The sequence below is a fragment of the Taurulus bubalis genome, assembly GCF_910589615.1.
Source record: "Taurulus bubalis genome assembly, chromosome: 8".
Lineage (NCBI taxonomy): Eukaryota > Metazoa > Chordata > Actinopteri > Perciformes > Cottidae > Taurulus > Taurulus bubalis.
In genome coordinates this window covers 5,194,508-5,217,892 of record NC_136596.1, presented here as the reverse complement: position 1 = coordinate 5,217,892, position 23,385 = coordinate 5,194,508, and the positions used below count along the sequence as shown (strand labels likewise).

The following is a 23,385-nucleotide window of genomic DNA, read 5'->3' as shown; positions in this document are numbered from 1 at the left end:
GTGTGCTTTTTGTGGCTTAACCTAATCCTGATATATACTAATGCAAATATAGACATCTTTCAAACTACAGCCGCCATTCTAAGAATCGAGCATAAATATACAAGTTTAGACATCATCATAAAATAGCGTGGTGGTTGGCAGTGTCCCCATTTATGAAGCCTCAACAAGAATGTGTTGCTGCTGCTTCACAAATGTAACATGCTACTGAAACTTCACAAAGAAAGGAGGAAACACAGCAAAACCCAAGAGTCAAGTGCCAACATCAATAATTCTTCAGCGCATTGCGCTAAAAGCTCTTGACAAAGACGCCACTGCTGGAACCTACTGAGCTGTATGAACAATAAAAAAAGGATGCCGCACCTTACAGGAATGTTGTTGGCGAGATCTGTTTTTGCTTTTACTATATCATCAACCACTGCCCTTGATTATGAATATTTGGGGTGGGACAACGACGACGACACACCAACGCTACAGAAATGTTATGAATAAAAATGAGCTGCACTTGACATTACTCATGCTGAAAGCAAGGTTTCTAACTTAGGTTTTTAGCAGGATGACAAGTGGCACTTGCAGTTGAAAGAACAAGTGCTTCTCGCAAACAGTGTGTCATGTCTATTTTCCACTTGCCTCCACAGCATCCTTAAGGGAGCCGGCTAGAAGGAAGAAGGCTGCAGAATGCTGGAACCGCTGCTTTCCCAGCAGAGAAAACGCATTTTTCAACGCTGCTTTCCTCCACCGGTCCTCGCTGAAGTTGTTGCGGAAAAACTCTGTCATTTTGGCATTCTTCTGAGACCTGGAGAGAAAGGCAGATTCAAAACAACACTTGTGTCATAGCTTTTCAGCAAGGTGAACTAATCTTGGTTAAGGGTAGGGGGCAAATACTTAAGATGACAGCGTGTGTATTTCACATGCAAAATTATGTCAGTTTTGCCTTACCTGTACAATCCCCAGACCACTGCCTTTTTCTTCAGTGCAAGGTAAAATATAGCTGCATCCAGAGGATCATTGTTTCCCTGTAAAGACTTCCTGGCAACCTGACAAAGACGAAGAGAAAAATAGAAGAAGAAAAAAAAGCGCCATTTCGGGGATTAGCAAAACTGCCACCGGCCACCGTTTAAGATACCTAAATCGATAATGTAAACCAACTAATGTCATTGGACGCCTCACCTTCTCAATACACCTGCGTAGCTTGTTTGTGCTGCGCAGCCACCAGCCCACGCCCATGGAGCGCAGCTCAGGCCAGGTGGGCTCTCCCTTCTGTAGGGCGGGCAGCATGTTCAGCAGCTCCTCTTCAGCCTCAGAGTGGAAGGCCCAGGCGTAATGACATGTTGACAGGCCTGAAGACAGAAGAGGGAATGCTCTGTATTTTATCATCAGGTGAAGATCAACACTGTGCAGCGAGTAAATGCAGCAGCACAGTAGCTGGTATTACTTTATTAAGACGAAAAGCACGTCTTAATAAAATCATAGAAAGAGTTCATGTCTTTAATGAAGTGTTACTTGTTTTTGCTGCTATTCAACAATAAAGGTCAGGTCGGCTGGATGCGGCGGATATGAAAATAAAAACCTGACCAATGCATCACTTCTTGATCAGAATCTGCATATTTCAATAGGTTTGGTCTAATAGCCTCATGGTTTTGCTTATATTAACGTCATCATCGGCAATCATATGTAGATGGGCAGGTGCGCATTGGTCGGCTTTGAGTGTGTATAAACTAATTTTGTTTAAATTATTTACTACTTGGCAAAAAGCTTTTATGTTAACTTATTATTCATTTAGGCTACCAGGTAGAGCACATAGTGTGTGTGGCCATTTAGTCAACAGTGAGTTGCCTCTTTCAGCTACAGTGTTGTATTGCCAGCCACTGAGGAGTTCTATGGCTGCAAACACAAAGTAAGTGCTTTGCTCGAGGGTGACTTTACTGCAGTAGTTGAGGATGATGAATAGACGGTGGCTTGTTCACTTCTCTCACTGAGACATTTACTGTCAAAAATGTACAATTGAGACCACCAGTAACCCTCCATCTTTGTTGCTTTAGAGGTCCTTATCGAGTTACTGGCCTGTTATATCGGAAAGGAGTGCAGAAGGCCAGCTCTTTAGGTGGCAAGCTGGAGACTTGCATCAAGTATTGCAAGATCATACAAGGTGAAAATATAATAAAGGCAGTACAGTGAGCTGAGGCTGAGCTGAGTATTTGCGTGCCAGTTGGAAGATCACTATACCTTGTCGCAGCAGCTGTGCTCGGTGTGCTGGAGGCAGGGAGGTAGAGAGGAAGGTGTGGAGTCGGACGGCCAGCAAGAACTTCAGACCACAATCATCCAGCGTCTCTCCACCTAGGAAGTGAATGACAGAAAGCTCTTATTGCTAGTTGAAAACATAATTAAGTGATTAGTTTGTGCATTTTATTTCCCTGCAGTACCTTTGCTTGTGCCCTGGCTGTCCTTGAGGTCAGTGCTTGTGGTAGCGATGGTGTCAGCCAGCGCCATGAGAGACATCTGCTCCATACGGGTCAAGCCCGGCAAACTGGAATGAAGGAGGTGACTGGACAGAACCTGAGCATGTTCTGGACCAAAGTGTGTCGGACTGTACTGGGACAGGTCAATAACCTAGAGACAGGCAACCAGACAAAGGACAAGTCTGTCAAATTAATTGCCTGGTATTTGAGAGTTATTTAACACATCATAGAAAAAGGCTGTTATAAGGAATTGTGTGTCATGGCTGGATTCATACTCTTAATGAAACACAATATTGTATGTATATATCAACAATACAAGCTTTTCCAAGCTTTATTCTAATATCTAAAATGAACTTTGACATGCACCATTGTGTATGTCTAATCTTCACACAGGAATAGCAAAAGATATAAAAATGTTGCTGTCCAAATTCTCTTTTAACCAACAGAAACAGACCTTGTTCTCCGTTTCCTCTTGATCGTCTTCCAGGGGGTCCAGGTCCGCAACGGTGGGTGTATGAAAGAGGTCATCATAAACATCAGTGTGACTGGAACCATGTCCACTATCGCCACCAACACTGCTCACTTTATCTGTAGGGGGACAAAATAGAGCAAGATGACACGAGACATACAGAAAAATCCCCTCCAGCAGATTAAATTAAAATAAATTCTGTTTAAAAGGTTTCTGCTTTTATTCTTCTCACTTTGTTTCCCCAAAGAAACAATGAGGTAAAACAAGAAAACCGAAGAGCAGGGTATTAGTCGATTACACCTTGAGGCAAGGTTGCTAAACAAGGTTACTTTCCTCCTGTAAATACGGTTTCCCCGTTTTGGTTTGTGTACTTTCTCAGATTATCTAAAGTCTGACAAAAACAAAGTGACACTTTTAAGCCGTATCCTCAACGCGTATTGGTCATTAATTTCAAACACTGTTTAGTTTGCAAACTTGTGGGCCTGTGAGATGACGTACTGTGATTTGAGTCTCAGCTAGCCACACACACACAAACTTGAATTAGCTGCAGCCGCGAGCCATTGGCTATGGCTAGAAGGACTTTTTCTACAAGATATTCAGCCGTTGAACCCGTCTTTCCCCATCTGAAGGGACGTGCACACACACATCTGCATTAGTAGAACAGCAAATAGGAACGCCCGCTCTCTGAATGACGGTCATGGGCTAGATTTCCTAAAGCCTGAAAGCAGAGCCAAGAGGAGGTGCAGAAGTCTAGTTTTCTCTGAGAGCACTTGAATTATAATGTGCTGCAAGTGTATTCTGGACTCATGTAATGACAACTCATTACTGAATAATAGCATCCTAAAACCACATGTTGTATACCAACCAGATGTTGGTGATGTATCCTCGTCGGCTGCCAGCAGGGCGTACAGAGGCAGTGGAGGGATGGAGCTTATCTCTGTGTAGTCAGGGGTGGCGTTCTCCGCTTTGCTGAACATCTTCCGATCCCTGGCTGTGCTTCCTCCAGCGCTGATTGTTCGAGAGCGCACACGTTTCTCAGGATTGGTGTTACTGTCTTTAAGTGCCACAATTTCTCCAGCAATGCATTTCACCAGGTGGGACAGGATGGCTTTGGCACGATGAACCTTAAGATGGACACATTTTGTTACACATTTATAAATCACAACAATCACCTTTCTGGCAAATGTAATTCTTTGTAGTCAATTAAATCAACTGAAAAAAACCGCTGTGTCATTTCAATTGGGTGTTTAAATGCGTTTAAATGAAAGAAATGCATCTCATTAGAAAAAGTAAGTATGCACTGTAATCAAGCAATTTCTTTAACTTACCTTCCCTAGATCCATGAGCTCCAGTAACTGTACAGGATGGTACTGAGGGAGAGTGGGATAGAGTTGGTGAGCTGCTTCGAAAAGCCCAGAATCCTCCATCTCAGGCGGAAGGTCATACGCGGTTCTCTTCCCACTGAGTTTCTGAGCCAGGCTCATCATTGACCTCGTCAGGGCCTTTTTGGGAGGGGCAAGTGAAGACATGGGGGCCCCGCAACTGGAACCGTCCTCCTGGCTCCTGAGAGCTGAGATTATAGAGGAGACGCTGCTGCTGATGTCGGTGTCTTGGGCAATCGGGGCATTGGGTTTGATTGGTGCTGGGGGCTGCCACTGGGAGTAGACGTGCATCTCACAGTCCATGCCTACCACCAAGATACCATCTCTTACCCAGGAGAGGGAGACTGGAATGGGTAGCGAGCCTTCGACAGAGGAAACCAGATCGACTGATCGAATCAGAACCAGGCGCGATGAGCTCTGGTCTCGACTGGCATCGGAGGTCAAGCCGAGTTCTGGAGGCTTCCCAGAAAGACGGCCGTACATATAAATCTTTGTCCCGATACTGACAGTCAGAACATGTGACCCATCTTCTTGGGAGACCCAGTCCAAATGAACCAGGCTCTTACTGGTCGAACCAGGGCAGTCCTCGATGGGGACAGTGAGGTCTACGTTACCTGGGATATTGGCACTTCCGGTTGTGGGATCTGTGCTGTCCAGGACTATGGTCTGCTCTAGATTCCACTGTGAACCACCAGTGGACTCGCACTGGAAGATGCCAATGTGGACCAAAGGCTCTCTAGCGTTTGCCGTGTTGGGGCTTAGAGAGAGATTTGTGCTCCGCTGTACAGTCAGGGTTGGGGTCAGGTGAGTGTTGTTGTTGTGCACATAAGGGGAGGAAGCCAGGGTAGGAGGAGAAGTCAACAGTTGGAGAGAGTTCAGATGAGGTGTGGAGATCAGACATGTGGTTGGCATCTGCTTGTAGGCAACTGCAATCCGTCCGGAGTGGCAGCAGCTGACCTCTATGGGACGACCTTGCACAGTCACTGCGCTGCTGTTGGGAAGCCTCTCCTCCACCAGCAGAGGCCACTCCTCCCACTGGTAAACCAAGCTGTCCATACTGGAAGGCTCTGTCGCAATAACAACACACCTCCAGAAGCGCACCTTTCCATCAGAACAGGAAGTAGCAAGGAGGTAGGGCACACGATCAGCTGGCAGAGAACATGACGCGCTCAAGTGACCTGGAAGAGAGTAGACAATACACTATTATGCAAGGAAGTTGTTCTCCTCCTTCTGAAATGTGACATCTTTTCAGACTTTTTCTGTGAATGTCTTTGATTTGATTCCAAGATTTGTCAGTTTTCAAAAGGTTTCATTCGATATATGCTGTGCAGATGGCAACATAAGCACATAAGAACTAGGCGTTCTAAAAATACAGAGTTGAAAATCTAAAAAGAGCACACCTAAAAAAACATTTTCACGGTGCCAATGAAAATGTTCCCTTCTACAAAATGGAAGTAGCTCGTTCTTAGTCATAAAAAATAATGTCACTATGTTCCTGAAAAGGTAGCGCCAATCAATGTTTAATAGTTTTCTAGCTGAAGAACCATTGCTATCGAAATGATTCCATTGCAACATAAGTGTGGGTAAATACCTCCGAGGCTGCTCAATGTCTTTATTTGTGTTCTGCTATAAGACTGGCCTACTTACCCGGATGGAATACCTTGTGTTGTGCTCAAAGCTGCATTTCACTACCAGAGGAAGTTCATAGACTTATATTGTTTGTGTGCACCTTCCTTGTCCCTCACCTGCTGAGGGTGTAACACTGATGGCTTCCACCCCTTCAGGCAGAGCCATCTCTTGGCTGTATAGCCTGTGCGTTGTGAGGCTGAGGCGACAGGCACTTTGCAGATTGGAAGTGCAGGGTTTACTCTTCTGACCGACTGGAGAACTGAACGCGTCAAAGCTAAACGTAGAGCTGTTCATAGGAGAAGCTGAGGTCACATCCATCTCCTTCGTAGTCTCTTCTGTGGCGACAGGAAGAAGGAAATAATATTTAGAAAAGTCCCTCCCAAATGATTCCTTTTACTGAATTAGAGTCATCTGCATTTGAGGAGGCCATAAATATATTTTGTAGAGTGTTCAAAAATGTTTTCAAAGTCTACATGGTCAAGACAAAAATCAATCAATTTAGTTTTGATCAAAGTGCCCACCCATGGTGATGGGTCGAGCAGCAAGATGGAGATGCCACATGTGGAGGAGCGAGCGACCCGTCGGTGTCAATTCGACCACAACAAGGAAAAAACGCGCAGAGTACGCCGCCTTGCTTGAGGCTGCAGGGAAAAGCACAGACGCAGACAGAATATTAATGAACTGCTGTAAATGTGTTTGAAGGTGGTGCAAAGGTTTGGTATCAAACCGTAAGAATATATACATTTCTAAGTAGTGAGAACAATGAGTTTGTCTATACCAGTGTGAGGGGGATCAGGAGCTTGCGGTGTGCTCTCTGTTCTCTCACTGCCGAGGATCAGATCCTCTTCAAAAACATGCAGGAGCTGGGTCTCCTTCCCCTGCTGTAAAGAACAAAAGCAGCCATTATGAAACTACATTAGACGCAGAGACTAAACAACACGCTTCCTCCACTGTGGCGCTGATATGCAGACGCACAAAAACAGACACGACAAGTGTTAATGTTAAACAAACATGCACACACACGTACACCCACTCGAAAATGGCCTGAGGGCCTGAAAGAAGGTTCGCGCTGCACCCGTTTTTTATTAAATCATGGTTGACCTTTCACAGAAGTCTCCTGCAGACGTTTTTATGCTACCAAAAACCAATGGTCTGGAATTAAACTATGGTTTCAGTTTATATATGCTTTATTTTAGAGGAGACGTTCATGCTAATATCCTTTTCATCCGAGATGTTAACAGTGCATATGTATCCGTCTACTGTCGAATAGATGACGATCAGAGAGAGAGTTGGTGAGATTAGTCAAACACGGCGTTCCTTGTATGTATACTTACAACGTCAGTAATGGTATCCAGCTCTATAATACACCCTGGTTTTGCTGTGGATTGCTGACTGATGATGTTAAACACCTCTCCAACATATTTCTAAAGAGAAACAAACAAGATATAGTCACATTAGGGCATTTACTTCAAAACATACTATTAGTGAGCCAAATCTGCTTCAGAAAATTAGAAAAAAAAAGTAACTACTATCTGTGCTGCCGTTAAAGACGCTGCCATAAAAAATATTCTTACAAATAATCATTCATGCGCTCTGTAAATAAAATATCAACCGTCACTTTGTGCTGGATTCAACTCAGCCGTATTGGGTTAGAAAGATCAAGGCTATTGATCTCATTTCCCACATGTTCTTTAATTGTGCTCTTGAGTAACTTCTTGGCTAACACTAATGAAGTGACAAGACTGCAAATTAACAGCGTATTATTGCCTCACTGGTTCTTTAAAAGGCCCAAGGGAAACACTGAATTGTAGTCTTTGGTGTGGTAAAAAAAAAAAAAAAGACACTGCAGTGCCAACTATACCCTGCAGAGTTTGAGAATCCTATTTAATGACTTACTGATATCTCTGGATTGGAGAGCTCACTCAGGAGTTTCTTAGCTTCAATAACAGCCTGGTACAGCCTGAGTGAGTGGCCGTCGCTTGCCACGAAGCAGGCACTGGGAGAGTTACAGTACATACCTAAAGAAAGACAAACAGATTCCTCTATTATGCTTGTTTTTCTAAATAAACATAAGGACAAAACAAGTACACAGAACACTGTGGTGCAGTGCATTTATGAAGTCACACAGACTATCTACTCCCCGGCAACAATGTTATGAGTGAGATAATATTTGGATATTTAAAGCCTTCGTGGATCGGTTCTAAAAACTACATCTATGGGGATTTGGTCCAACGTCCCAAAGCTAGTTTCTTTTCATCATATTTAGTCAGCAAAAGATCATTTTCTTCTTATTACTCCACCAAAATAGCTGCTTGGTGAACAAAATAAAAAGGGACAAACGTAAACGGCTAAATTGCAGACAGAGTACTTTATCCACCATTGCTTTTAAAAAATAGAAGCTATATCTCCGAACCATAAAACAAACATTTGTCTCACCTAAACAGCTGCTGGGAATGAATGTGGGCAGCCAGGCAACTTGAGCAAACGCTGATGCGTGGAGGGAATTGATCCGCGCTAGCTCGGAGACCCCCCCAGACAAAGAAAGCGGGCCGACAGGGTCCACTCTCCATAAAATCAGTTCACTGTAGATCGCGTTGGGATCCTGGGACACTGCACCCAGGGATCCCCGGTTGGGTCGCGACCCTCGGGGCAGAAACGCTGGACGAGAGAAACCAGAGGAGTAGGCGTCCGGAGGGGCCAGGATGCCGTCTGCCTCTGGCGTCCTCAAGGCGTTGTGGTGCGAGGTGGTGAGCAGCAGAGGCAGCAATGAGTGACAGGCCAGGTCATTGAGGTGGAAGCGGTGGCCACAGTACCTCGACTTGTGAGAGACGCTGAGCACAGTGGAGAAAGCGGAGTCCTCTGCGAAGCCGACGGCCCACTGGTTCAGGGAGCCGTCGGCGTGTTTGGAAATCATGAGGACGTTGGGGGTGAAAATGCTGAGTCTGAGACTACTGCTGGGTGCAGCTTTTCCATGACCTCCATAGCTTATGAGAGCCGATTTGGTTTGAGGCAACGCGCTCCCAGGTGGCCGCTTTCTGCCGTGTTGGATGGCCAGATCCACGTTCTTGTTGCAGGCATACATAACCACACTGTGGCTCAAGGAGATTGCGTCACCTGCTGGGAACGCGACAGGTATACGGGACACGAACGACACCTGAGGGAGGAGGAAAGACATCGAAGCAATGAAATCAAGAGCAACGGAAATGCACAGCTCAGAGTTAATGATACAAATGGCTCAATCAATAAAGTAATTATAATATAGCTTTAAATAGGCATACATTATGAAACACGTTGGGTTCTATGTGAATAACGTAATGACGGATGGCACTGAAGATCAAGAGCTCACTTTACAAAAGGTTCTATTCTCCATTCAGAAATTGAATGACAATGACTTGAAATACTTTTGCTAATAATATTAATAACAGCATCCTCTTTTATTAAATTAAAGCAGTCAAGCTGAATGTCAATTAAACTGCATTCTGTTAGCTGCCTTGCCCGAGTGACTAACTTCCACGTCACAAGGCTCTCATTATTTCGCAACTATTGAAATGCATCAACAGACTTATGAATTTGATATGAAGTCACACATAATTGGAATATAATTGTCTAAACAGCTGGATGAGAAGCCATTAAAAACAGCTAGACCATCATAGATTAATTATTTCCCTCTTGAAATTGTGAATACAAACAAGAGTGACCAAGTAAAAGTCTGCTTAGTTTACAATGTTAATTAGATTAAAAGTAAAGGTGGGTAAAAAAATATATAATTCTGCTTTACTGTAGTTTCCCATCATAACACTTCTGGTTCTGGGTATTTTAGTCATCAATCTCAAGGGATGTTTGTTCATAAAACATCCATAAAAATGTTATGTTCCACTGTTTGATTTAGAGGGACCAGGTGTGTGCACATCCAGGCAAAGACACTCAAGTGCAAGAGAAGAAGAAAAATAAAAAACAATTAACTGTAGGGCACAAAGGAGGCGCACACTCTTGGGCTCCAAATAAATAGTTTATCTATCTTGTTCTCTTTTCAAGGCAATGTTTCAATCTACAAGATCTTCCTCAGGCAAGTGTGAAGGCATTTCTTGTAGAGGCATTAATCTACTAGTGTTTTCATAGCAGTCTGAAGACCGGAGGCCTGTACTACAAAACAGGATTTGGGATTAGCTAAATAACTTGAGGGTCAACTGTGTTTTCAGTCCTACGACGACCACGGTTACAAACGCTGAAAACCTAACCTGCACCAGAGCAGGTTTGAGATAAGAGAGCAACTTGTATAAAAGTAACGCCTACCAACCAATCAAAGCTGTGTACGTGGGTCGTAACTTAATATTACACAAATACTAATGAGTTGGAGTCATAATCCAGACTAAAAGGCATGGATTACACATGCAGAAAAAACGGCTGATTAATGAATTCATGTGTTGCAGGTGTATTATTACAGCATGTGGGACAATATTTTTAGCTGAAAAAAATATAATTATATATATATATATATATATATATATATATATATATATATATATATATATATATATATATATATATATATATATATATATATATATATTCTCCCATCATATATTCTCTTTCGCTTGTCAGCTTCTTGAGCCCTGTGTTGCAGAGACATGTCGGAGTCGTGTCTTACGGTCACAGACTGGATGTCTTGCGTTACTTTGCTCAGGTTATAAATTATAGAAGGAAACGTCTTACAGCAAAGTATGTTTTTATATATTCTTTTTAATTTGCTTCCAAGTCAGTTTGACACCTCAGGGGCTGCAGCTGAAGGAATAAGGCTAAGGTACTATCACACATGCCATAAGAATACAGCAAGTAACACAATCACTGAACGGAATACAAACGTATATATTTAATCGTCAGATCTATCTTGCTTTAGATGAAACAGTGATATTATAAATCTATTAATTTACAGCAATGTCTTCCTTCATTTGTCAGTTCAAACTGATATTATAGTTTTATTTTTATTTGTAAAATGTGCCTGCCGCCCCTTCACGTGAACGTGCTCACAGCGAGATTGAGAAACCCTGCGCCTGTTTACGAGTTGATAACCAGCTTCTTAAGAGCGTTTAGCGGGATCGCGGTTTTTAGGGTTCGTTAAACCAGATAACCCAAAGATATCCCGGGTATGTTTAACTTGCTTTGCAGCACAGGCCCCCGGAGACTGTTGAGGCAAAAACCTCTCTGTGCTTGCTTTGTCACACCGCAAGGACATTTACTCCCGCATAGTATTTACTGATGCCCATTTGATGTAATGAATGAAATAAAGTGGCGAAAAATGAAACTAAGCGCCTTCGTCTCCAGAGTAAATTGGTTGAGTGTTTGAGGGCTATTTATTTTTACATAAGAAGGTAACCGCTGTGTAACAATCAGAAAAAAATGCCCCGTCAGCTCTCTCGAATGTTATAAAAAGATTACATTAAATAATAAAAAAAAAAGGGGATAAAAACATAAACCACAACAACAGTGAACGTACCTGAGCTTGTCTGAACATGCCCGGCTGGTATTCATCCAACCAGTCGACATGCCAGACTAAAAGAGAGCCGTCCATGGGATGGATACTGAACAACATGTCTGCCCCTTTATTCCACTCTTCTAACAGCACGTCCACCTGGTGCTTCACTGCTCCCAGAGGAAGCTCTACAGCCTCGGGTCCCTGGGAGTCACTTGGCCTGCTGCCATTATCTTCCTCGTCAAAGTTATCCTCATCTTCAGGCACTGGAAGAGAATGCAAATCATGAACCCAAATTCTGAAAAACTGTATGGAAGACTAATGCAATGTTTAACAGTCTTTTAGATTGAAGTATAGTTTCCACAGTGTCATTCCAGCATCATATACACACCCATTCCAATAAAGTAGAAACACGTGACACATTTGTCTGTACCTTCTTGGGAGCAGTCGTCCTGGGGCTCCAGGCTACTTCGGAGCTGCTGCAAGAAGACCTCCATGGCTAAAGTGAAATGAAGCTCTTTGTTGTTGAGCCAGTGGACAGTAAACGGACCTCCAGGTTCCTCGTCATCCACGGAACTCAGAGAGGAGATGGAGGGCAGCAGAGGAATGTCTGTGATGAAGAGGGTTACGTTGAGAAAAAGAAGGCAAAGAATACGAGTAAGGGGCATGCAAGAGCAAATCAACTTTCATGAATATTAGCATGGCTGGAAGTATGCTAAAAATGTAATTCAAGCATTCACATACCATTCTAGGAGACTTCTCAGCCTCAAGGCTGAAGAAATCTACAAGGTCTGCCCCACAATTCATGCCACGTTAAACAGAAGTTAAATAAACAACCTTGGGCAATCTACAAATTATACAATTATTTTGCACATTGTTACAATTTGTTTCAAGCACAGTGAACTCTAGGCCGTCTCTGTGGTTTAGGAATAACCAATGTGTTGCGATACTGTAGGTGTCCTACATTCTCTCCTCTTTAAGAAGTACTTCTCGGAGCTTCAAATTTGGAGAATTAGTTTGGTTTCTCAACACAGAAAGCGATGCGTTCGAGTCTGACCTGTGGCAGGGTTGATGCTGGCAGCAATGTGGAAGTGGCAGAGCGCGTTGGCGTGCGGCATGCTGCTGCGGCTCCTCTTGTGGCTGTAGTGCCTGCTCTGATGGTGAGGCAGGACGCCAGTCAGGGAGGGGTGCAGGACGTCCCGGTAAAAAGAGCCGTGCAATGATCCTTGAAAGTTCAACTGGAAAGGGGAGAACGTTGGATATTCACATTAGAAAACCAATAAACGAAGTTGAATGAGACCTTGCATGAGTCTCCAGAGAGATTGAGATGTTCTTAAATTACTTGAAAGGCAACAAGCGGGTGAGGCAGGATGTTTCGACACCACATTTTAGTTCCCGGCCAGAGCTGCTCTGCTTTGGTAAACAAGTGTGTCTCTTAGGGATGGGAATTTAATTCATTATAGATGCTGAAACAACATTCCGGTTAAGTGCCCCATTTAGAAGTTGACTGATAGTGGATTTTTTTGATAGTTTGGAGCAGTAAAAAAACAATTTACCAGCGATAAGCCTCCCACGCAAAGCAATTAAATAAAAACAAAAAATTTGAATGAAACATCTGACACTATTACAGACTGTACATACTGACTAACTGTTGAACTTACCATCCAAGTTAAAGTAATAATACATAAATAAATACATTTGGATCAACACATTAAACTCAGCAAAAACAAAAGCCTATATGAATATTAAACTGTGTGATTTCATGTATACTTACATGGTTGAACAATTTGCAAGAGAAAATTTAATTGTAAAAGTTAAATAACAGTTGAATGATTCATTTCCCTCCCCGTCTGCCTGTCATGTATCGTGCACAAAGAGCTCATAGAGTAATATGTAAAGTGTATACTTCTAGACTTAAACTGTGACAGCAGTCAAGACAAAGCATCTTAAGGTTCATGGAGATTATCCAACATAACGATGGGTATCATTTACTCGGCTTTTATGCAGCTTCTTTGGTGTAGAATGAGTAATGTAATAGAGCTGTAAGGCTGCAGTTTCTCCAAGTATTATTGAGATTTATGTGCTCATCACAACCACAAAGAAGTCCCTTGTTAAAATGTCTAACATATGCATTTTAATTTACAAAAGCATTACAAAGCTACGGAGGCACAATGCATTCACTAGAGACATAAATATCTGCCCTGCAGAAAAGTTTTCATGGGGAAAGAAAATTGCTCAGTTTTTCCTGAATTAACGAGATACCCCAGAATTCAGCAAGACACTCATTTACTCAGTAGTGGAAGCATATACGAGTCATTTTGGATGGTAGAATATTATTAAATTCTACCATTTTTTTTAAATTTATTTATATATATATATATATATATATATATATATATATATATATATATATATATATATATATATATATATATATATATATATATATATATTATTATTAACTTTTCAAGTTTATAATCAATCAGTAGTTATTGTCAAACAATATCTTCCCAATCTCTACATGATGTTTTTGTCAACCTTAATTATTTTGTGATGGATTCTTTTTGTAGAATAATGTAGAATTATTTTATTCTACATTATATATATATATATATAATGTAGAATAAAATAATAAAATAAAAATTAGTTCGTGGTGAAAATCCCATGTCACTTTACTTGAACTGTTCATCCCACCCGGAGGCATGAGACTAAAATGGAGTTTAAAATGGGGCTCTCAGTTTCGCCCATCCAGTCAGTTTTGGAGGGAGAGTTACCTCAGACCGGATCACCCAGCACAGACAGATATTTTAATGAATAATTCCACTCGCGTACTCTTACAGACTCGCCTCGAGGCACAGTGGTGAAATTAGCATACCTATTTTTCCTCTACTCTAATGAGCCCTGAGCTCAGTAAATTTCATTGAGATCCATAACCATTTAAATGTCCATATCTAAATGGATGTTAAGTATTGTGTTTGAAGCCTAGCTAGGAAGCAAGTCACTTAAAAGCAGACCACACCACCATTAAGGGCGTGAACTAGCATCAAAAGTTAAAGTTGTAATTTTTAGGCGTTGCACAGATTACAGAAAGGGGAGCAATATTCTTCGCCGATGCTCGTCTTAAACCTCGTAAACTTCCAAAAACCAACGTCATGTCTGATAGCCAATTAATTTTCTTAAATTTTTTTTTAATTCCGCTAAGCCCCCCGTCTCCCTTTGCTCTTGTTCCCTCATCTCTGCAGCAGCCATTTACTTCTCTAATATTAGTAAAATTAGGTTGCTTTCTCCTTGTATTTTGTAACCAACATCGACAATATTCTCACTGCTAGAGACTTAAAAATAATGCTTTTGAGTCTGACAGAAAAAGGTTGTTTGCCTGCAGCGAGCACTCCTGACCTACATTTACCTTGTGTGTCAATTTAAACCCAACCATGTGCCATGTCGTTATTATAATATTTAGTAGAATCCACACTCATTTTATTAAACATACACATGTAAAATAACCGCCCAGAACTCAACTCTTCCTTGAAGATTACAATGTTTACCTTTTCAGGTGTTTTTCAATTTTATGGTCATTTTGGAAGCTAAAGTTAAAATGTTGTGGAATTCAAACACATTGTTTGAGAAAGAACATTTTGTCCTCCTCATTTGTACTAATGTGTAGACTAAATATCATAGATACCATTCAGTATCATGCAAAACAATTCAACCAATGTACAGCCTCAGAAATGACAACACAGTTGAATCAACGCTTCTCTAAAACAGTCATGAAGGTAGAATTTCCTGCAGCACCATTGTATGAGATTAGCTAATTGTACCCAAATAAAAAATTAAACTACATTAGAGTAGCTTACTTCTTGTGCTGTTCTTCCTTGCAACTTCCCATTGCAGGTGTTGCCAGAAGGACGAGCACATCCTGGTGTGTCACCGTGTAGGCCAGAAGCGTGGTTGTTATGGTAACCAGACAGGAGGCCATCGCCCGGTAAGAGCGTCTCCGCCCAGAGTCGACACACGCTGTCCTTACAGCAGGTTAGCAGAACACTACACACTGCGCCGCTGTTGTGAAAGAGGAAGGAAGGATGACAATGATGATTTTCGTCACCTAATGCTGATAACAGACAAACAGCGGGCCAAAGAAGAAACACATTTAGTGAGATAAGCTAAGGCAAAAGGTCAGAAAGGGAAGATTAGCAGAGACACTGCTGACAAATAAATGTCATACCGTGGCATGTACTTGCTGGTTTTCCTCCACGAGAAGCCAGTAACCGAACGGGGATGGGCCAGGTACACAAAGGAGAAGGACAGCTCTCCCTGGAGACAGTCACTTGGCTCTGGAGGTGTGAAGAGTCTGGAAACACCCAACTTCCACTTACTGGTGTTGTACCAGACCTTCACCAGGCAGTCATCCTGAGGAGGAGAGACAAACCGGGATATAATTGACACCCCGCGGTTGTAACGTGCCATTACAAGCTAGAGCCGATGCTAGGCAATGTAAACATGAACTGTACACATAAACGTGCATCCAAATCTACATAATACTATGTACTACTAGAATATGGCTGCTCTGTCAGATTAACGTTGTGCTTCTGACATTAGAGAACTTGAGATCCTGGTAAAAGCTTGACTTACCAGACCAGCAGTAGCAAAGAATTCCCCATCAGGAGAGAACTTCATTAAACTGACTTGAGATGCCATCCTTCAGACAAACAAAATATCTATTAACATTTTCAATACTTACGATACAAAACATGTACTAAATGAATGAATTACAACTCAATTCAATCAGATATATTGCAGTTTTATGAATATATACACATATTTTATGCTGGTTCAACTAAATTGTTCATTTAGCACTTAACAAAAAATAGTGTTGATAACAAGTTATCCAGTTTGAGGAAATTTTTGAAAAATCCACACTCCTGCTGGGGGGGGAAAGCAACACAATCACCACCTTAGAGAGGTTTGTAGGAAGCATCATGTGCTCATTCTGTACTAAACAGTTCTTACTTGCTCTGCCAGATGCACCTCCAGGCAGAATGAGTCTCTCCAATTGTCATTTCTGTCTGCGTTCCCACTTCCTCAGCTTCACCTTCCACTCCAGCAGCAACATTAGACCATAGCTGGAGGCTACTAGAGCCTGTTAGGAGCGTACTGCCTGGATACACATTCACAGAAATAACTTGCATCATATAATTGGTCAATAAATAAATAAATAAAAAACACATGATGGTGTATTACATGGAGAGAGCACTTTGTGTTAAACTACCTGTGGGGTGCCAGGCCAGGTTCCGTACCATAGACTTTAATACAAACTGACCCGTCTTCTGCCATTGGCAGTTCAACTTCTGCAAACAAAAAATAAATACAGACTATTAAAACACAAAAACATTAGTGTTAAACAATGTTGCAGACTAAGAAATACATAATGTAATCCCTTGTATTGGTAGTTACAACTGCAGAACAAGAAGCAACAGTGAAGTGGATCACATGTGGCTCACATGTGATCAGCAGCTGTACTTCTGCAATGAAAGAAGTACCGAGTTGCATTTAATCTTTCCGTTCCTTATGACTACCTTTTGGACTAAGAATAGAAGGCCATTCAACACGGACATAAAAGAGGACTTCTGCACCCAGTATACAACATAATTAAACAGTAAATGTGACAATGACTGAAAAAGTGCTACTTCTGTAAAACTGTGCATGTGTTGGAAACATTAGCTCTTCCCTGGCAACTTCCCAAATAGTTTTAATATTCTGCTCCATTTCCAAGAGTTTTGTTGAAAGAGGGCGAAGAAAATAACTTGTTTTTCCAGGATGATCTCATAACAAGCATGACTATGACTTGAATATAATGTAGGCAACTCACAGTCAGTGAAGTGTCTTTTTGATCTGGATGCTGAACCGGCTCAAAGACACACACAATGCTTCCATAGGAAGCTGCAATCTGTCAGCAAGGAAAAGGCGACGTGTTAAATATCGAGACACATTTTCTGATGCAGAGTGAAAAGGTTTCACTGAAAACACATTTGCAAGAATCACATATTTCTCTACATGTTGAATTCCATTTCAATCAAATTATTAGCTGTAAATTACATTTGAAACTAAAACAAATACAAAATGTTGCAAATTAACGACTTTATAGTTTTTAAATACCACCAGCTTTAAGATTTAGACAATAAATAATGAGGGTAGAACCTTATTCCTGATTGGGTGCAAACAAAACAAAATATAAAACAGGACATGTAAATGAGTAGAGAACCTGAAAACGAAAAACACCTTGAGGATATAACAATATCAGTGTTTCGTCAACATTGACTCGTCTTCCGTGTGTACACTTCCCACTCATGCATTGCCGAGGTCCAAATGCTCAAGTGCTTTCCATGGGAGCCACAGTGTTAAACCGACTTAATGGATGGATGACATTTCTGTGGCAGTGAACACAACTAACAAGCTTATTAATAAAAGGTCAGGGTCTCGGATAATACGGGCTTTGTCTCCATTTGGGAACATAATATGCCAACTGTAACAAAATGAATAGCGTGAAAGGAACGAGTCACACAAACACTCACACGTGCATCTATTTAAATCCACACACAAAAAAAAAATCTCTTGGCAGACAATGGCTCATGGCATGATGAGACATAAGGAAAAAAATATCCTGTTTTTAGGACACACTTCACGTTCAATCAAGTTCCAGTAGAGAGCAAAATGTAACACATCTACACTAATTAACATGTTATGTGAGCTGCAGAAAGGAAGAAAAAATAAAACAATGTGATATCCTTTTGTGTTATAATGGCGACTATTCTTTCACAAACCCTAATGGGTGTAGTTTTTGAAAGTCGATTTAATGTCACAGGTTTTTGGTGTAGGTTGCTCTCGTGTCTGTCTGCACACTGTTGATAACTCTAAAATTGTGAGGAGGGGGTCTCAGAGTTCAAACAAAGTAATTTATTTTTGTTTGTCTTGTACTTTAAAATACATTTCTCCTAATGACATTACGCAACGCAAACTTTAACCTGCTGGAATGCAGCAATGAAATCTAGTACAGCGGACAAATTGCCGTTCTTCTCAGTGATTATGTCACGCTCCAATTTAAATAGTATTATAATAATGTAATGTACCTAAAGCGGGGCGATGAAGTGGAACTGGTGCGCATACCAACTGAGCATGTGTAAAAACTGAATCTAGACCACGCTGGGGGCATGTGAGGTGACTTCTGACCCAGCTCAATTGGATTAAGCGTCACATGACATGAGGGGAATGGTGAAGGATTTGGAGTGCACATTTTCTCTCATTTTAATTAAATCAGGTGTAGCTCCCTGCAGTTTTAACAAGACTACCACCAACCCCAAATAAAAAATAAAAAAAACTCTAATTATAGTGTTGGGTTGTCAATAATGAACGTGTCGTTTCGTCGCAGCGTGTTTTTAATGCGCTTCCCATGTGTGAGCTGAATCGATTCAGACGGCCACAGAGAGAGCAGGCGGGACACCGCAGGATGAAGCGTGCCATGAGGCTGCCTTCATTCATACGCCAGCACCTTCCCACAGGGTCGTAAGGGGGCGCGGGTGCGTTTAATTGGGCTTTAGAACGTCACCACCGTGATACAATCACAAGATAACATTTTATTCCTCAGAGTCACGGCTTTGTTCTCGCTAACGCTGTTCCCTCTTTTCAGTCACTCTCTAGCTCGCTTGACCACTGCTGTGCTCGCTCTCTTTCTCGTTCGTTACGCTGGAGAGGCGAATTTTCAAACTGACAATGTAACAACACATTATTATCGTAATTTCAAAACGTATGAAGATATTGCAATACTGGAATTCTCCATTTTTCTTCGATTGCAGCATCGTTACTCAGGAACTAAGAGGAATCGTGAATACAGTGACTGTAGTAATGAATCAGGATCAGTTTCTTTAGTATCCATTTTAAAAGAACAGCTTGATAAGTATGGGATATAGTTGTAACTAAAATACACACGTTAATGTTTTATTCTTGCTCCCACATACTTTTAGCAACTAGGTGAGGCTTGTATTTAAGCATGTTTATGCATGAGTGTTTGTCTGATCTATCTTCTATGCGTGCATGTGGATTGTGATGCTGTTAAGTGTATCGTGTGATGCAGCGGCTTGGAGCCCAAGACAAATTTCCCAGCGGGACAACAAAGTATATCTTATTGCTTCTTCACCTGAATCTACCTGACAATCCACCAAGACAAGTGGAACCTGAACCAGTTCTACGTTTAGACTAATCCTGCAGCAAACTGGAAGAGTAAACACAAGCTATTCTCAGACGTCTCCCTGCGCTACAGCTTAACTCGGAACAAAGCTCAATAAGAAAACAGCATAAAGACTACAAAACAAGAATGCAGAGCAGACATAAAAATTACAAAAACGTCACAACAAATCTTTTGTTTGCGGTAACACATATTAGGGTCAATAAGGGGATTATCAGTGGCATTACATCAGTGAATGTACCTGCTGAACCACTACTTGCTTTACTGGGCAAATTTCTTCATCACTTTAAGTTGATGACAGGAAGCGAAAGTCCATTAAAATAGACTTTGATGCCAATAAATCTCTTCCCTGAAAACATGAGCTGTGAACTCTTCATAAGAGCTTGCCACTAATGTGCCTTCACGACGTTTGGGTGAGATTCATCGGATGGATAGGATTCTGCTGACCCTGTAAACTGAGCCCGACTACCACACATTCCACTCCGATTGTAGGGTCATTCAAAATATAACGAGGCAAAAAGGAGAACATCATTTTACATCATTGGGATGTGAAAAAACATCTTACTTTTTTGACTCATCTGTCATTTTGCAGATTGATCTCTTTCAAACCAATGGATGGCATTAGATGCTGGGTATGAATTATATTATACGCATATCCTTCATTGTTTGTATATGTTGGCATCATTTCCTGTGACAAATTATTCATCTCCCATTGATCTACAATTTAATATTGACCGCCAATTGAAAAATAAATAAACCTTAAATTTAAACTGCAATGTTTGTGCTCAACAAAAATGGTTTTGCACATCGGTCCGAGAGCCCGACACGACCGAGCGCCACTCCATTACTCTTACCTGTCCACCCTGCAGTGAGCAGTCGACACAGCAGACCTGGATGTTGCCATGCTTGGCCCCTGGGATGATCTGCAGTCGCTCAAAGTCACTGCCCAAAATCACTACGTCGCAACCTGACGCATAGGCCTATTGAGAGAGAGAGACACAGGGAGGGGAGAGAGAGAGAGAGAGATGAAGATGACACTCGTGGAAAAAATTGCATGAAGGGTCACGTGAGCGTCACTTGTCCTGGAGCCAGTGTCACCGCATCAATCGGCCGACGACGTATGACAGCTCTGGAGCACAAGCAGATAAGATTAGAATTCAACGCTCTATTTCTGTGGCTCTCGGAGGGAGATCTTCACATGAGCTGTGATTCACTGCGACTGTCTCCTTCACAGGAGGGCAGGCGAACAGAAATAGTTCTCCTATTGATCCACTCTGTGAATAGCATGGCGGTAGTATCTCACAGAGCGCAAAAGCAGTCAGTGGTATGCCTTTGTATTTCAGAAACACAGGCCTCAGACCTGCAGGACTTCCCGCAGTGGAGAGAAGTGCTTTTGCACTTTTAAGCACGATCTAAAACTGATGTAGCAGTTAACATAACACAAGGAAATAGGTTACAATTTTAGGTTACAATAGGTTGCAATTTTAAACTAAAGCATTTGATCAAGTGAACACAGTCGCAGTGCAGCCATCTAAGCATTACAAGTCTCATTACAGCATTTATAAGTTTATACTGATAGTTTCCTATAAATCAGCATTATCCCCCACCTTTGATCAAATTTCAAAAAACAAAATGTTACACTATTTTTTTAACGTTTTGTTATGGAGGACTTGGACTGCGTTACTATTAGATCTCGTAATGAAGATATGTGTGCGTCACAGAGCAAAAAAACAGTTTTCACTGTATTAGAAAACATTATTGAAAACTATCGGTTCTGCAGTCCTTCTGCAGTCCTTCTGCAGTCCCGCTATTTGATGAGAATTCAAATCACGTGCGTCTATAGTCTGGTGGAGAATGTGATGGTGCAGAAAGCGAAGATGAAATATTGAGCAATGTTTGATTCGAGACATTACCTGGCTTATATCTTTCACAATTGAGAAGTGCTGGCTGAATAGTTATGGCTCAGTAGCACAAGCACAAATAACACTGCTGGTTTGAATGTTTATGATAAAGTGGATCTATAAGTAAGGTGTGATACTAAATGAAATGTGATCATACATACATACATACATACATACATACATATATAAATGCTTACGTATGGTCAGAGTTTCCGTACAGGTGTGCACAGTCTCCTGTCGAGTTTGTTATTTATAGATCAAAACTTTTGCGTGGGGAGGTAGGGTTTGCCTCCTTCAGGCCCCGCTTTGTGAGTATGCAACGGTTAAAAGTGAGACTGGTAAAAATGTTACCAGTGTGGCTACTTGTTACTGTGTCATCTACTTAGCCAAGGCGTAATCCCTCTCAGAGAAAAATAAGATTGTGTGTATGATGATGACCAAGCACAAAGGGGCACTGACATTTTCATTCAGAAAAATGTCCCACTCATCTGTAATGCTGTTTAAGAAGAAAAAAAGAAATAGAGAAACATTTCATGCCAATACATTACTCATTTAAACAACACTAAACATATTGATGCATCCAGAGCCACATACTTTACCACAGATTTGTGTTTAACAGCCTTTTGTGAATAACAGTGATGCTAAGTTAGGAGTGAGTTAAGTGTAATGAGAACTAATTAGCTTTTTTTATAAACAAGCCACATTCATCTTTTTCAATGCTTCTCTTTATGCACTCAGGCACCTAATTGACAAGTAAAAAAAGAAATATTCAGAATGTAAATCTAATTATTCTTATTGTGAATAAGGAAATGGTCACCTGTCCACCCAGAACCCTACAGAGTCTGAAATATCTTACCGTGAATGGCACATTGTTGACGCTCCCTACAGAGAAACAATTGTCTCCAGGGTTGACAGCTCCGGTGAGGACCTGATGGAGATTCATGACTCTGATTTATAGTCCCCTGCTCATGGGAAACCATGGGAAGGACGCGTTCATCTTCGTCTGTTGCCTGTGATTTCACTTCAGTGTCTCTACAGGCTCGCTGTACGGAAAAGAGACAAAAACAGAGATGTAAACAGAGAATGTTTTGGTTTAGTACCCGTCGAGTCAATAGCATATTACTAACTCCTGGATATTGACTGCAAATTGGTTTAACACTTGGCATGTGTGATGTTGTTAAGGAGGAAATCAATGGCGTTTCTGTCGAATTACATTGTGTGCATACAGAGCAAGTGTTCCTCGACCTTTTCTGCGCCAGTCAAAAACATGCATGACATTTGTAACATACTGGTAGTATTGTGTAAGGACTCACTACAAATAAGCATCAAACCTATTGGGCACACAGGCTGCTAAAAGATGACGCCAAAGCTAATTTGATTTTGGTTGCTTATCTTAAAATCCATGGCTGGTTATCATCAATGGTTCTTTCACTGCCAATCAGTAGTAGTAAGCTCCTATATTGACAAATAGATTAGCATGCAAGGTAAACATGGGGGAGGGCTTTCAGGGCAAGCATTTCTTCATCAGCTTTTGTTTGCTACCTAGGTGGAAATGATTGCGGTGTGTATTTAATAAAGGAGGCAACTGTATGACTGCCAAAGCGAGATTAATACAAGTAATTATGTAGGGTTTTAGATTGACTCTATACGTTGTTAAAGACTATAAGGCATTTAAGGTATTGCAATTTGAGAAATGTTGAGTGGGTAGATCAACATGACAGCAGCACCTGGCAAAGCAAGTTCAATGCAGTTGAAAAGGCCATTATCAAAAGGGTGCAGGTATGCAACCCTAACCCCAGGTGACTCATCACCAAGCAAGTTTTACTTACACCTTTATTCCAC

The 23,385-nt window shown here is 41.5% G+C and overlaps 1 protein-coding gene across 1 annotated transcript in view; it reads right to left on the bottom strand.

Moving 5' to 3' along the window:
* Positions 1 to 22,486, bottom strand: part of dmxl1 (Dmx like 1) — a gene marked incomplete at both ends in the record, with an annotated part of 45,355 nt that extends 22,869 nt beyond the window's left edge. The window contains 25 exons of the mRNA XM_079222144.1: positions 628 to 793; positions 937 to 1,034; positions 1,168 to 1,337; positions 2,224 to 2,334; positions 2,421 to 2,607; positions 2,911 to 3,044; positions 3,791 to 4,049; positions 4,254 to 5,485; positions 6,053 to 6,271; positions 6,458 to 6,577; positions 6,715 to 6,817; positions 7,271 to 7,360; positions 7,833 to 7,954; positions 8,373 to 9,090; positions 11,431 to 11,672; positions 11,840 to 12,016; positions 12,464 to 12,644; positions 15,261 to 15,462; positions 15,629 to 15,813; positions 16,036 to 16,102; positions 16,414 to 16,561; positions 16,673 to 16,751; positions 17,273 to 17,350; positions 20,497 to 20,622; positions 22,400 to 22,486. Of these exons, the coding sequence (XP_079078270.1) occupies positions 628 to 793; positions 937 to 1,034; positions 1,168 to 1,337; positions 2,224 to 2,334; positions 2,421 to 2,607; positions 2,911 to 3,044; positions 3,791 to 4,049; positions 4,254 to 5,485; positions 6,053 to 6,271; positions 6,458 to 6,577; positions 6,715 to 6,817; positions 7,271 to 7,360; positions 7,833 to 7,954; positions 8,373 to 9,090; positions 11,431 to 11,672; positions 11,840 to 12,016; positions 12,464 to 12,644; positions 15,261 to 15,462; positions 15,629 to 15,813; positions 16,036 to 16,102; positions 16,414 to 16,561; positions 16,673 to 16,751; positions 17,273 to 17,350; positions 20,497 to 20,622; positions 22,400 to 22,486 (5,301 nt within the window). The remainder of the gene's footprint in view (positions 1 to 627; positions 794 to 936; positions 1,035 to 1,167; positions 1,338 to 2,223; positions 2,335 to 2,420; positions 2,608 to 2,910; positions 3,045 to 3,790; positions 4,050 to 4,253; positions 5,486 to 6,052; positions 6,272 to 6,457; positions 6,578 to 6,714; positions 6,818 to 7,270; positions 7,361 to 7,832; positions 7,955 to 8,372; positions 9,091 to 11,430; positions 11,673 to 11,839; positions 12,017 to 12,463; positions 12,645 to 15,260; positions 15,463 to 15,628; positions 15,814 to 16,035; positions 16,103 to 16,413; positions 16,562 to 16,672; positions 16,752 to 17,272; positions 17,351 to 20,496; positions 20,623 to 22,399) is intronic.
* Between the last annotated feature and the right edge of the window lie 899 nt (positions 22,487 to 23,385).